Source organism: Hemitrygon akajei, chromosome 14 (genome assembly GCF_048418815.1).
Source record: "Hemitrygon akajei chromosome 14, sHemAka1.3, whole genome shotgun sequence".
NCBI classification, from domain to species: domain Eukaryota; kingdom Metazoa; phylum Chordata; class Chondrichthyes; order Myliobatiformes; family Dasyatidae; genus Hemitrygon; species Hemitrygon akajei.
Genome location: NC_133137.1, coordinates 57,112,585 through 57,126,887, shown reverse-complemented (window position 1 = coordinate 57,126,887; position 14,303 = coordinate 57,112,585). Strand labels below are relative to the sequence as shown.

The following is a 14,303-nucleotide window of genomic DNA, read 5'->3' as shown; positions in this document are numbered from 1 at the left end:
CACTGTATCCCCTCAGAGTCTCGCTCACTGCTCCTCACAGTCTCAGTGTCCCTCCTCACACAGTGCCAGATTCAGACTTCCTACAATCCACACTTTTGTGAATTCAACCAGTCCTCAAGCGAACCATGTACTCTTTTCTACAACACTCCAAAGGGACCTGTTCACTGTGAGAGTCCCACCTTGACTGGTCTTCCCAAATTGTAACACCTTGCACGTATCCGAATTGAACTGCTTTTGCCATTGTCGGCCCATTTCTGAGCTGATCACGTTCTCTCTGTAATTCTAAAGAACGATCCTCATTGTGTAGGACACTATTTTAGTGTCATCTGCAAGCTTACTAATCTCAAAGATGAGGTTCTGATGAGCAGACACTAAGGGAATCACAGTTGTGTTCCTATAGACAGGACATTTCATGATTTCCAGTCTGTGGACCAAGAGGCAGCAGGTCCTGCATTGAGTCACAATATAGTGATGGCTATTTAAACATTTGTATCTTGCAGATGACCCTGCTCAAGCAACCTCTGACTATGACAGCACCCATGAGACGAATAATAGTGATAGCAGTGACATCGCGCAGAATGACGACGATCAGGAATCCTCTGCAAAAGGCTTAGAACAATCTCTCAAAGAATCTGACTGCAGACTCTACAGACCAGAGGACATCACGTTACACCACTTGATTCCAGCTGAGGTATGCTTATGCGAATTATGTTTTGTCTGTCTAAAGCTGCAGAAGCTTTCGGCAGTGATGTTGTTATAGTCAAAGTCAAGTTTATTGTTGATGCACAAGTACTGTGAAAAAAACGTACTTGCATAGGATCACAGGCACACATCTTACACAGAAAAACAAATTATACATTATTTTTACAATAAAGAACACAATTGGAACAGAATTACAAAATCCATTGTTGTTTGAAGTTGTACTGTACTAAGGTACTGAGGTAGGGCAGTAGTATAGGAGCTAGTGGATTGTTTTTCAGAACCAGTGATCACCAGTCATGGTACACAATTCCCACCACTCTCGATAAGGAAGTGCTCCTCGTAACCACGTGGGTTTCCTCTGGTTGCTTTGGTTTTCTTTTCTACCTCTTACTGATACACTTTCAAGGACTGTCAACACATATTCCCAGTATTAATTTTTTAATTTGCAGTTTGTCTTTTTATTCACATTGGTTGTCTGTCAGTCTTTGCTTATGTATAGTTTTTTTGTAAATTCTATTGTATTTCTTTGCTTCTTTTGTAAATGTCTGAAGAAAATGAATCTCAACGCTAGTATAAAGGAACAATTTGACCTTGAAGAATTGAATGGTTGAAGAGAAGCTCTTCTTCAACCTGCCAATGTGGTTATTTTAGGCTACCTGAACCTGAATGGAACTTAAAGACCAAAAATCAATGTTTTAGCAAGAACTTCATCCCCTCTGCCACAGTATTTCTGAATAGTCCATGAATCTATGAACACTACCTCATTTATTCCTCACTTTTTCCCCTTTGCACTATTTATTTATTATAACTTACAGTGATTTTTATGTCATACACAGTACTGCTGTAACAAAATAAGTTTCACAACAGTCAATGTTAAACCTGATTGTGATACTGATTCTCTTGGCGGACTGAGGCTGAGAAAAGGGCATGACCTGGAAGGTGGGAACCTCCAGGAGGGTGAACCCACGAGAAGCATCTGGCCCAGATGGGATACCCAGCCATGTACTAAAGACCTTTGCTGATCAACTGACTGGTGTGTTCACTGAGATCTTTAACCTCTTGCTTCAGCAGTGTGTGGTACCCATCTGCCTCAAGCAGGCTTCTATTATGCCAGTGCCCAAGAAGAGCTTGGTGACCTTGGTGATCTAGGCCTCATATGGAGCCAGTGATCATTAATGGAGAATGTGTGGAGCAGGTTAAGACCTACAAGTATCTGGGAGTACAGTTAGACGAGAAGCTAGACTGGACTGCCAACACAGATGCCTTGTGCAGGAAGGCACAGAGTCGACTGTACTTCCTTAGAAGGTTGGCGTCATTCAATGTCTGTAGTGAGATGCTGAAGATGTTCTATAGGTCAGTTGTGGAGAGCGCCCTCTTCTTTGTGGAGGCGTGTTGGGGAGGAAGCATTAAGAAGAGGGATGCCTCACGTCTTAATAAGCTGGTAAGGAAGGCGGGCTCTGTTGTGGGCAAATTACTGGAGAGTTTAACATCGGTAGCTGAGCGAAGGGCGCTGAGTAGGCTACGGTCAATTATGGAAAACTCTGAACATCCTCTACATAGCACCATCCAGAGGCAGAGAAGCAGTTTCAGCGACAGGTTACTATCGATGCAATGCTCCTCAGACAGGATGAAGAGGTCAATACTCCCCAATGCCATTAGGCTTTACAATTCAACCGCCAGGACTTAAGAACTTTTTAAAAGCTATTATTAATGCTTTTTGAGATAGTGATTTAGATGCATATCATATTTTTTACTGAGTTAAGTATTGTATGTTATTAGTTTTGCTACAACAAGTGTATGGGACATTGGAAAAAAGTTGAATTTCCCCATGGGGATGAATAAAGTATCTATCTATCTATCTATCTATCTACCTCAATGACTATCGCCCAGTAGCATTTACATCCACGGTGATGAGGTGTTTTGAGAGGCTGGTGATAAAACATATCAACTCCTGCCTTAGAGGTGACTTAGATCTGCTCCAATTTGCCTACTGGAGCAACAGGTCCACAGTAGATGCCCTTTCATTGGCTCTTCACTCAACCCTGGAACATCTGGACAGCAAAGATGCATACACCAGGATGCTCTTTATCGATTACAGCACAGCATTCAATACCATCAGCCCCTCAAACCTAATCAATAAGCTCCAAGACCTTGGCTCAATACCTCCTTGTGCAATTGGATCCTCGATTTCCACACTTGCAGACCCCAGTCACTTTGGATTGGCAACATCTCCATCCTGATCTCTATAAGCACAGGTGCTATGTGCTTAGCCCCCTGCTCTACTTGCTTGACACTTGATGTGGAGTGGTGTGGCTAAGCACAGCTCTATTGCCATATTCAAGTTTGCAGATGATGCCACTGTTGAAAGCTGAATCAAGGATGATGATGTATCAGTCTATAGGAGGGAGATTAAAAATCTGGCTGAGTGGTGTTATAGCAACAACCTCTCACTCAATGTAAGCAAGACCAAGGAACTGATTATAGACTGCAGAGAAGGAAACCAGAGGTACATCAGCCAGCCCTCTTCAGAGGATCAGAGGTGGGGAGGGTTAGCAAATCTAAATTCCTAGGTGTTTTTATTTCAGAGGACCTGTCCTGGGCAAGCACGTAGGGCCAATTACAAAGAAAGCAAGCAGCGCCTCTACTTCCTCAGGAGTTTGCGAAGATTTGGCATGACATCCAAAACTTTGATAATCTTCTGTAGAGGTGTAGAGGTCTATTGACTGGTTGCATCACACCCTGGTACGGAAACACCAATGCCCTTGAACGGTAAATCCTACAAAAATTAGTAGATACGGCCCAGTCCATCACAAGTAAAACCCTCCCCACCCTAGTTGGGTGGTCTTTCATTGATTCTATTATAGTTATTATTCTAGAGATTTCTTGAGTATGCCCACAAGAAAATGAATCTCAGGGTTGTATATGGTGACATATATATACTGTGATAATAAATTTATTTTGAACTTTGAACTATGATTGGTATTTCCTTCATGAGGTAGCATTTTCTGTAGATACTGTAGGTAGTGGGAGGCAAGTGCCCATGAGATATTAGGCAGAATCCACCACTCATTGCAGATTCTTACATTCCTGCGCCTTTGAATTGCTGTGCCAGACCATGATTAACCAGTCAGAATACCTGAGACATCAGAAACACAACTCAGGAAGTGGATCCAGCTTTAAAAGATAGCATGGACCTTTACACCACACTTCATGTGTCCAATTTGTGCCTCTCTATTTACAGGTTGATTGCAATGCAGAAGCATAAGATCATACGAAAGTTAGAGAAGGAGTAGGCCACTCAGCCCATCAAGTCTGCCTGCCTTTCCAATATGATCATGGCTGGTCTTACCGATGCCTTGGTTCCTCCTTTGTTCCAGTTCCCCAGAGCCCTTAATTCAAAAACTTATCTACTTCCTCCTTAAATGTCCTCAACACACACAAATTATGCAAAAATGAGTACACTTCATTTGATGTATAAATAAATTCAATCATTGACCTTAATAAATCACCTCTACTGGAAGGGGTTTTACATTTACAAGTCAGTGGAGAGCCAGGGTCTGAATGTAAATTATAACTCAGTTCAAAATCTCCTTCCATTCTAAGAAGGGACTTCCTTCAGCAATGGTTTTGAACAAAGCATAAAAGAATTTTCAGTTTGGAGTTGCCTCATCATTGGGGAAGAAGGCATAAAAGTGACCTTTTTTTAATGACTTAAACTTAATACACTGGAGCAACACACAAAAAATGCTGGAGGAATTCAAAAGGTCAGGCAGCATCTATGGAAATGAATAAACAGTCAATGTTTTGGGCCAAGATCCTTCATCAGGACTGGAAAGGAAGGGGAGGAAACCAGAAGAGGAAGGTTGGAGGAGGGGAAGAAGCACGAGCTAGAAGTGAAGATAGGTGGGTGAGGGAGGTGAGATAAAGTAAGGAGCTGGGAGGTGATAGGTAGAAAAGGCAAAGCGCTAGAGAAGAATGATTCCGATAGAGGGGTGGACCATGGGAGAGGAGGAGTACTGAGGGAGGTGATAGGCAACTGAAGAAAAGAGGTAAGAGGACAGACTGAGGAATTGAAGAAGAAGGAAGGTGGAGGGGATAAAAATTACCGGAAGTTGGAGAAATCGATGTTGATGCCATCAGGTTGGAGGCTACAAAGACAGAATGTAAGGTGATGTTCCTCCCACCTGTAAGTGGCCTCATATTGGCAATACGGGAAGCCATGGGCTCTTGTATTCATCATGGGCACTAGTCTCCCCATCATCCAGGACATGCCTTCTTCATATTGTTACTATCAAAGAGGTGGTACAGGAGTTTGAAGATACACATTCAGCACTTCAGGAACAGCTTATTCCCATCTGCCATCAGATATATGAATGGAGAATAAACCCATGAACATTATCTTACTATTTCTATCTTTTTGCACTACTTATTTAATTTATTTTTATACTCTTATTATTGTAATTGATGGTTTTCATTATGTATTGTAATATACTGCTGCCACAAAACAACAAATATCATGACATAAGCCAGTGATATTAATTCTGATTCTCTTCACCTGCCTATCACCTCTCTGTGGTGACCCTCATCCTTCCCTTTTCTCCTTTCAGATTCATTCTTCACCAGTCCCTTACCTTTTCAACCTGTTATCTCCCAGCTTTTTAACTTCATCACCCATCCCCCTCCCACCTGGCTTCACCTATCACCTAGCTTGTCCTCCTTCCCCTCCACCCATCTTATTTTGACACCTCTCCGCTTCCTTTCCAGTTCTGATGAAAGGTCTTGGCCTGAAACTCATTTCAAAATGGAAATTAATTTCCATAGATACTGCCTGACCAGCTGAGTTCCTCCAGCATTTTTGTGTGTTGCTCTCGATTTCCAGCATCTGCAGAATGTGCTCTGTGTTAATACACTGGAGATGAGGCATGGTATCAACCAGTTTCCGTGCGCCCTCAAGTGGCCGGTGTTTGCCATTGCATGTTGACATCATGTCAAGGTATTTTTCAAAAATTCGAAGTACATTTATTATCTAGTATGTATGCAGTATACAACCCTAAGATTCATCGTTCCACAGGCAGCCACAAAGCAAAGAAAACCATTGACCCTACTCAAAGAAAACATCAAGCACCCAATGTACAAAAAAAAATCACGTAAAAGGCAAAAAAAGCGAGCAAATAACACACAGAATATTAAACATCAAACCGCAGAGTCCTTGCAACAGTCTGGGAATGTTCACTTTAGTTTCATTCAGTTTAATTTAGCACTGTTTCATTCATTGACTGCAGGCTGTAGAGCCAGTCCGTGTGGAAGTGGCCCAACAAAATCACGCCAAATAGCAGTATTAAAGGTGTAACCAGAAATCATAAGCATATTTAACAGGAACAGAAGATTCCTCTAAAAACAAGTCCAATGCACAAATCCCACAGATCAAATGTTGCCCAAAACCTAATACTCCTGCATCTTCCTCCAACAGCAACAAGGGAGAGGGAAATCGATCAAATACAGGCAGATGGTGCTGAGTACCCGCTTGTCTTTTGCTCTCATCCTAGTTGTTTTCAATTTTGCTTGACACTTTAATCAGCGAGAGCTGATCATGGGTTCACGTTCTACCAATAAGCCGCATACTTCATTCCCAGTCTCGTTCTCAACCATGCCAGATTCCCTCAGAGACAGCAAAAGAGCCAGATCACTCAGTTGGCCCAAAGACACATTATAAAATGTAATAAAAGTGCAAATTACAGGCTCCAATTGCACAGAGATTAGTAGAAGTGTATTTAAAAGAAGAAGAAGTAGTCAGTATCAGAATCAGGTTTAATATCACTAGCTTATGTTGTGAAACTTGTTAACTTTATGGCAGCAGTACAATGAATTACATGGTATAGAGAAAAAACAATTACAGTTAAAATAATAGTGCAAATAAAACAGAAATAATAAAAGTAGTGAGGTAATGTTCATGGGTTCAATGTCCATTTAAAAATTGGATGGCAGAGGTGAAGAAGCTGTTCCTGAATCACTAAATGTGTGCCTTCAGAACTACCAGAATTGACTAAATTCACCAGTTGAAAAACCCATGAAATTGTATGCAATGCATTTTTTACACTTTGCTTCATGTTACTTTCAGTCTTCAGCTGGTGATAAAACCACAACCAGCATTGCACAGATGCTCTCTGCTTCCTGATGGAGGTATTGGGTTTGATTTATCCTAAGTTTCTGAATAAAGTTGTATATGTTTCCAGCTAAGCCTTTCCTTTAATTTTCCAGGAGAAAGCAATCCTTGCTCCAGAACCTCTTCTAATGGAAGATCTGGAGCTGATATTTACACAACTCAACAACTGGAATTTTCCCATCTTTGACCTCATGGAGATGACAGGCTCAAAATGTGGCCGGATACTTAGCCAGGTGAGAAAGTCCTATCTTCATGCTGGTGCATTGTATTGTGTAAACACACATGATATGTTCTTGCTGCACTGGTTTCTCAACTACATCTGTGACAGGTAGCAGAAGGTGTCCTTCTGTACAATTGGTTCCCTTCCCTTCGATCAAAGCTTAGTGAATTAGTGCCAATAAAGAGAGCATAGAGAAGATTTACAAGGATGTTGGCTGAAATGAAGGTCTGTATTGTAAAGAGGGATTATGTAGGCTGGCCTTAACCTCACTGCAATATAGGAGGCTGTAAGATGACCATATAAAGATAGACAAAATTATGAGTGCCATAGATAGGATAGGTAGTTTTTTCCACAGTAGGGAAAAGAAATTCATGGTACAGGTTTAAGGTGACAGGGGAGTAATTTAAGAAAAATCTGAGAGGGAGGTGATTATCTTGACTGAGCTGCCAGAGATGTGGTAGGAACAGATATAATTTGAGCAGGTCATGGAGAGGAAAGTTCTGGGCCAAATGTCCATAAATAGGATTAACATGAACAAGTGCCAGGTTTGGCAAGAGTGTGATTGGCTGACGGCCCCATTTCTCTACTGTAGGCATCTGTGATTCTATGAATTTGTCATATCCCATTAGTTTGCCTTCCACAGAAATGTTGTTAACTTACAGGATTGGTGTCAGAGCAGTCGTTTATTGGTGTAGTCAACCAACGTACTTTGAGACCAACCAAGGAAGATGGGAAAATGTACATAAAACCTGAAACCTATGATCCTTGAAATGTTGGCTCGATATTAGATGCAAAAGGGAAGGGAATTCTGTTCAGAGCTGTAGGTGACCCTGATTCTGAAATGGCCTGGGGCAAAGCAGGGGTGAACCTGAAAAGTTAACCTTGCCAGTGATATCCTCATCCTGCAGATGAATGAATTATAATTAAAAGAAACATAGTTCATGGGGTGAGGTCCCAAGACCAGTTCATAGAGCTGGCTTCAGTTCAGGTTTATCATTTTTTTATGGATTTGTTTTCCTATTTTTATTTCTCATATTTTTCTTACATCATGGAAGAAGGCAATGTGACCCATCATTCTCCCACTTATTTCCCTGTGATCAGTTCTCCCTCACAGTCCCATCAATGTCACCCCCTCCCTTCCTCAGACTCCTGGCATCTGCCTATACGCAAAGGAATTTACAGTAGTCAATTAATCAACCAGCACGTCTTTGGGATGTTTGAAAAAACTGGAAGACTAGAGAAAACTCAGTCACATCTGTGTGGAAATAGTCACTTATATATATATGAGAGAGAGAGAGAGAGAGAGAGGGAGAGGGAGAGAGTAGAGAGAGAGAGAGCGCGCACGCACGTACTAGGGTGCCTTTTGCACAGTACTGTAGTAATTTTAAGTATTGTATTGTACTGCTGCCACAAAAAAAAATTCCTGACATATGTGGATGATGATAAACCTGATTCTGATTTGGGTCTGTATTGTGCACTGAGAATGGGAAGGGGACAAGGAGAAGGGAATCATGGTTGGGGAAAGGAGTGGGAAGCACGAGAGAAACATTCTGTAAAGATTAATAAAGCAATTGCTTGGAATCAAATGATATTGCCTGATGTCTCAAGGCTGTACCTGTGCCAGCCCCTACCCCAGCATTCCTTCTCTGCCACCTGTCCCACACCTCTCCAGCAACATTCACCCCCACCATTCCCACTAACTATTTTACAAATTAATTGTTACCACTGATTGTGTTATCTCTGTTTGTGTAAGTAATGCTCACGACTGCTTCTTTCCTTGTCTTTTCTTTGTTCTCTCAGCTACTTTTTCTTTGTTCATTCCTTATTCATATAACATTTAATAAAATAGTTTCAAAATAAGTTTCATGCCTTGTTCTTGATCCAAAGGGATCAGGACTCAGTGTTTTAACTAGAAGCAATAAAAGACTGCAGATGTTCAAATCTGGATCAATCCAGCTGAAGAGTCTCAACCCAAAATGTTGTCTGTCCATTTCCCTCCAAAAATCCTGCCAGACAGAGTTCCTCCAGAATCCTCCATGTTGCTTGGGTATTTAACTGACAAGATAATGAAGTATCAATTCCTTTGTTAGACTTCTTGATTACCTAAAACAGTCTCTCCTGTTCATGAAAGGAAAGATTTTCATGTTTGGCTCGGATTTTATTCCAGGCATCCAATTCAGCAATTGAAACTAGTGAGGCGGAACAAGGGAAATTGACAGGAATTGCTCAGAGGGTTTGATGCTCTACTTGCAGTCTAAGCTTTTTAATTTCAAAGTGAGGCTAATGGCAGCACCGTATTTATTTAAGATGTTCAAATTTCTTTGCTCCCTTTATTATCAAGCCCTTTTTATCTGCAGTATCTTAGATTTGCTGACTATTTGTTACTAAGCAAACATGACGTATGTTCCCAAGGTTACTTCACTATGATTTTGTTATATGTGAGTCATTGACTAGAAAAGAATGGAGAGAAGATGTCAACTTATTGCTAATTCTATACAGATGTAAAAGCTTTCCTCTCCTGCTCGTGCAGAGACAATTTTATATAGTAGTACTTTATGAAAGACTTGGGCACATATATATAGTTAGGTTGCCTTACACTTTTACACAATGCTGTATTTGTCAACATGGAGCAGGGAGCGAGTTTGTAAATTGGCCAGGAGCAAAGAATTTTGGGAATTGGCAAAGGCAGAGCTCCACAGGAGGGGCGTGGGACAGGTGGCAGAAAAGGAGTGCCGGGGTGGAGGGTGGCTCAGGTGCAGACACACCCAGCTGTGAGACATTGGGCAAGGTCATTTGATTCCAAACAATTGGCTTATTGATCATTACAGAATGTCTCTCTGGTGCTTTGTGCCCCTTCCCCTGTCCATTCCCCTTTTCCCAACCAGGATTCCCCTCTCCCTGCCCCCTTCCCACTCTTACCCACAACTGAGACCCATATCAGAATCAGGCTTATTATCACTCACATACTGTACATCATGAACTTTGTTTTTCTTTGTAGCAGCAGTACAGTGCAAGACATATAATTACTAAAGTACTGTGCAAAAAGCTAAGGCACTCTAGCTATATATATGCGCCTGAGACTTTTGCAGAGTACTGTATATATATTGCTTTTAGCCAGGAATCTAGTCTTTAATTTTTTTTTTGCTCAGTCTATTGTAATGTCTGGGTTCAGGATCTGCAAAGGAATTTGGAGGGGGTGGGGAAGATTCAGTTACCATGGCCCATTTAGGTTTCGCTGACTTAGGAAGAACAAGGAAAGAGGTTCTGCTGAAGGAATTTGAGTAGCCAGTGACTAAATTAAAATGCAGGAAGGTAATAATCTCTGAGTCATATACAAATTAGCATAGGGTTAATAATATCAGGCAGCTAAATGTGTGGCTGAAAGATTTGTGTGGGAAAGGTGGGTTTGAATTTGTGGGCCATTGATACCATTATTGGGGAAGGTGGGTTCTCTTCCAATGGGACAGGCTCTGCTTGAGCCATGCCTTGACCGGGGACCTGGTGAGTCACATAACTAGGGTAGATAAACAAAGGAGGGGTGGCATTGCTGGACGTGCATAACAGGGAGGGGATGGAGTGGAGTGCCTCAGGGAGGACCTCCTGCCAGCGAGAGACCGGCAATCTCTTTGACCTAAGGGCTAAGAGTGTGGCCTTCCACACAGTGGCATTCCCCCTCTCCACCTGTCCATTCCCCCGGGGATTATAGCTCGTGGTCCTACTAGGAGCAATACCCCCCCACGCCCCCGCCATCAGCCGGTCCGCAAAAATATTGTCAATACTGTATTAAACCGGTCTGCCGGGCAAAAAAGGTTGGTGACCCCTGCTCTGAGTTAAGGACTTTAAACGAAATAGTAGGGGGCTGGGTTCAACAGCATGGAAAAGTATTGATACAGTAAAAGAGAAGAAGAGTGCAGGAGAAGTCACTGAAATCTTCAGAATAAAGAATAAGTACTGCACGTTTCTTCCCATGACCATGTGGGTCTCCTCCAGGTGCTCCAGTTTCCTCCCACATTTCAAAGACGTACGGGTTAGTAGGTGAAATAGTCACTTGGGTGCAATTGGGCGGTATGGGCTGGAAAGACCTGTGACTATGATGTAACTCTGAATTATATTTATTTTCTAAACAAGGAGATTCAAAAACCAGAGGTGCAAAGGTACCTGGAAGTCCTCATGCAAGATTCCCTAAAGGTTAACTTGCAAGCTGAGTTGATGCGAAGGAAGGCAAATGCAATGTTAGCATTCATTTCGAGAGAACTAAAATATAAAAGCAAGGATGTAAGTGTGAGGCTTTATCAGGTGTTATTCAGACCACGCTTGGAGTATTGTGAGCAGTTTTGGGCCCCTTATCTAGGAAAAGATGTGCTAGCATTGGAGAGGGTCCAGAAAAGGTTCCCAAGAATAATTCCAAGGATGAAAGGGTTAACTTATGTGATGCATTTGATTGCTCTGGACCTGTACTCTCTGGAGTTTAGAAGAATGAGGGGTATCTCATTGAAGCCTAACGAATATTGAAAGGTCTCGATAGAGTGAATGTGGAGAGGGTGTTTCCTATAGTAGGGAGTCTAGGACCAGAGGACACAACATCAGAATAGAGGAGGAATTTTTTGGCCAGATGGTGGTGAATCTGTGGAATTCATTGCCACAGCTAACTGTGAAGACCAAGTCATTGAGTATTTATAAAAAGCAGGTTGATAGGTTCTTTAGTCAGGGTGTCAATGGTTACGAGGAGAAGGCAGGAGAATGGGGTTGAGAGGGACAATAAATCAGCCATGATGGAATGGAAGAGCAGACACGATGGGATGAATGGCCTAGTTCTGCTCCTATGTGTTATGGCCTTAAAGTTTAAAATTTTAACTTCGGCTGACTCTGAGACAAAATTGAAAGAAGGGTGGTGAATACAGGACTGAAGTTGTTATATCGGAATGCATGTTGTATACAAAATAAGGTGGATAATCTTGTAACGCAGTTAGGAATTGGCAGGTATGATATTATGGACATCAGTGAGTCAGGAAGATGAATGCAACATTAGCATTCATTTCCAGAGTACTAGAGTATAAAAACAAGGATATAATGCTAAAGCTTTAAAAGGCATTAGTCAGACTGCACTTGGAGTATTGTGAGTATCTTTGGACTCCTCATCTAACAAAGAATGTGCTGGCATTGCAGATGGTCCAGAGGAGGTTCATGAGAATAATCGCGGGAATAAGGAGTATCTGATGCACTGAGCCTGTATTCACTGGAGTTTAGAAGAATGAGGGGGGAATCTCATTGAAACCTTCCAAATATTGAAAGGCCTAGAGGAGACACCCTCACAATAGAAGGACATCTCTTTAGAAAGGAGATGAAGAGGGATTTCTTTAGCCTGTGAGCCTGTGGAATTCATTGTCAATGATGGCTATGGAGACTAAGCTTGGGTATATTGAAAGCAGTGGTTGATTAGGAAGAGTATCAAAGGTTATGGGCAGACAGGAGAATGGGGTTGAGAAGGTAATTCACCAGCCACGATCAAATAGTGGATCAGACTTGATGGGCTGAATGGCCTAATTCAGTTTTTATGTCTTATAGTCTTACGGTGTACATTTTTCTTATTGATAGAGAAAGCAGACAACATTCAAAAGCTTAATATCAACTGGTTGTGTAATTTGAATTAATTTGGATTAGTACTTTTATTAACAGGAAACAGTTTGAAAATTCTTCTTTCAACTATTATGTTTGTCAATTAGGTGAAACATGGAAAGTTGCTTGTGTTGGCAGTTTGTGCTGGAGAATGTGGTTCTGTATACAGATGCTGAGAGAGTGATGTTCTTGCTCCATTTCTCATTAGTAACATTATGAGAAACACTAATTAATTATCTCACTAACCACGTGTTTGAAACAATATATTGGATATTCATCGCAATTTTTTGGCGATGGTTTAACATGAACACTACCCAGATGGTTCCTGTTATTTACTTTTCTATTAATGTGAGTATTGTAAGTACACAATGTATTGATTACACCCAATCACAAACAAGAGAAAATCTGCAGCTGCTGGAAATCCAAGCTACACAAAATGCTGGAGGAACTCAACAGGCCAAGCAGCATTTTGTGTGTGTTGCTAGATATTGATTACTTCATATAGTTGTGACAGAGAAGTTTACTTCAAGGATCAGCATTCTTCCAGATGGCAGTGCTAACCATTTAGCCAGCCACAAGGGTTATACCATGACACCCAGGAATGTGAAATAATTCACAGCAGTCCATCCTGGTTGGGGAATTTAAACAGAGACTTACCGTCTGTAGTTGCCTGGCAATACATTTGCCAGTCTACAACGACTCAAGAGTCTGACATTATCACCGCATATAGTGGTTAACGCAAAATTATTACAGTTCGAAGCATTGGAGTTCAGAGTTCAAGTCCCGGCATCCACTATAATTTGTACATCCTCCCCGTGGAATGTGTGGATTTCCTTTGGGTGCTCCAGTTTCCTCCCACAGTCCAAAGACATACTCGTTAGTAAGTTAATTGGTCATTGTAAGTTGTTCTGTGATTAAGCAAGAGTTAAATCAGGGTTTGTTGGCAGTCTGGGCCTGTTCTGTGCAATATCTCTAAATAAATAAATTACATTAGTGAAAGAAATGCAGGGCTAGAGAAGGGGAATCTGACAGTAGAATCTAACTCTGACTACTCATCTTTTTTTCTCCAGTCCTGATGAAGAATCTCGGCCCAAAATGTCGACTATACTTTTTTTCCATAGGTGCTGCCTGGCCTGCTGAGTTTCTCCAGCATCTTGTGTGTTGCTTAAATTAAATTATCACATTCTGCTACACTGATAATGCTCAATAGTATCACAGTTAAATTGATATTGGTAACATACATGTAACTCTTTTGATCAACGAAAACAACCCTGTATTTATGTCAAGACATAATTTGTCTAGGTTCTAAAATAGTGAACACATTCATAGAAATGTGTGCATCATACACAAACTTACCACTGTCGAACTGCACATCAGTGAGTGCATTCATGTGCATATGCACATTATATATTGTATATATCTGTGTATTTATCAAATGATATGACCAGGATATGCATGGTTTGAGCTGTTATTGAGAGATTTAAAAGGACTCAGTCGGTTTATTTTTAATCGTGTTTCCGTACTTAGTGCACAAAGTTATGTGTTCTGAATGCTTTTCGCTGTAACAATTACATAATTCTGTAACCAGAAGGAGTCTGCCCA

General features: G+C 41.3%; 1 protein-coding gene across 5 annotated transcripts in view; it reads left to right on the top strand.

Annotated features, from left to right (window-relative positions):
• The window catches only part of pde3a (phosphodiesterase 3A, cGMP-inhibited), a 521,929-nt gene that overhangs the window by 460,612 nt on the left and 47,014 nt on the right, over window positions 1-14,303 (top strand). For all 5 annotated transcript variants that reach the window (XM_073066138.1, XM_073066136.1, XM_073066135.1 and 2 more), the window contains 2 exons: window positions 501-691; window positions 6,961-7,098. In XM_073066138.1, coding sequence (XP_072922239.1) covers window positions 501-691; window positions 6,961-7,098 — 329 coding nt within the window. The remainder of the gene's footprint in view (window positions 1-500; window positions 692-6,960; window positions 7,099-14,303) is intronic.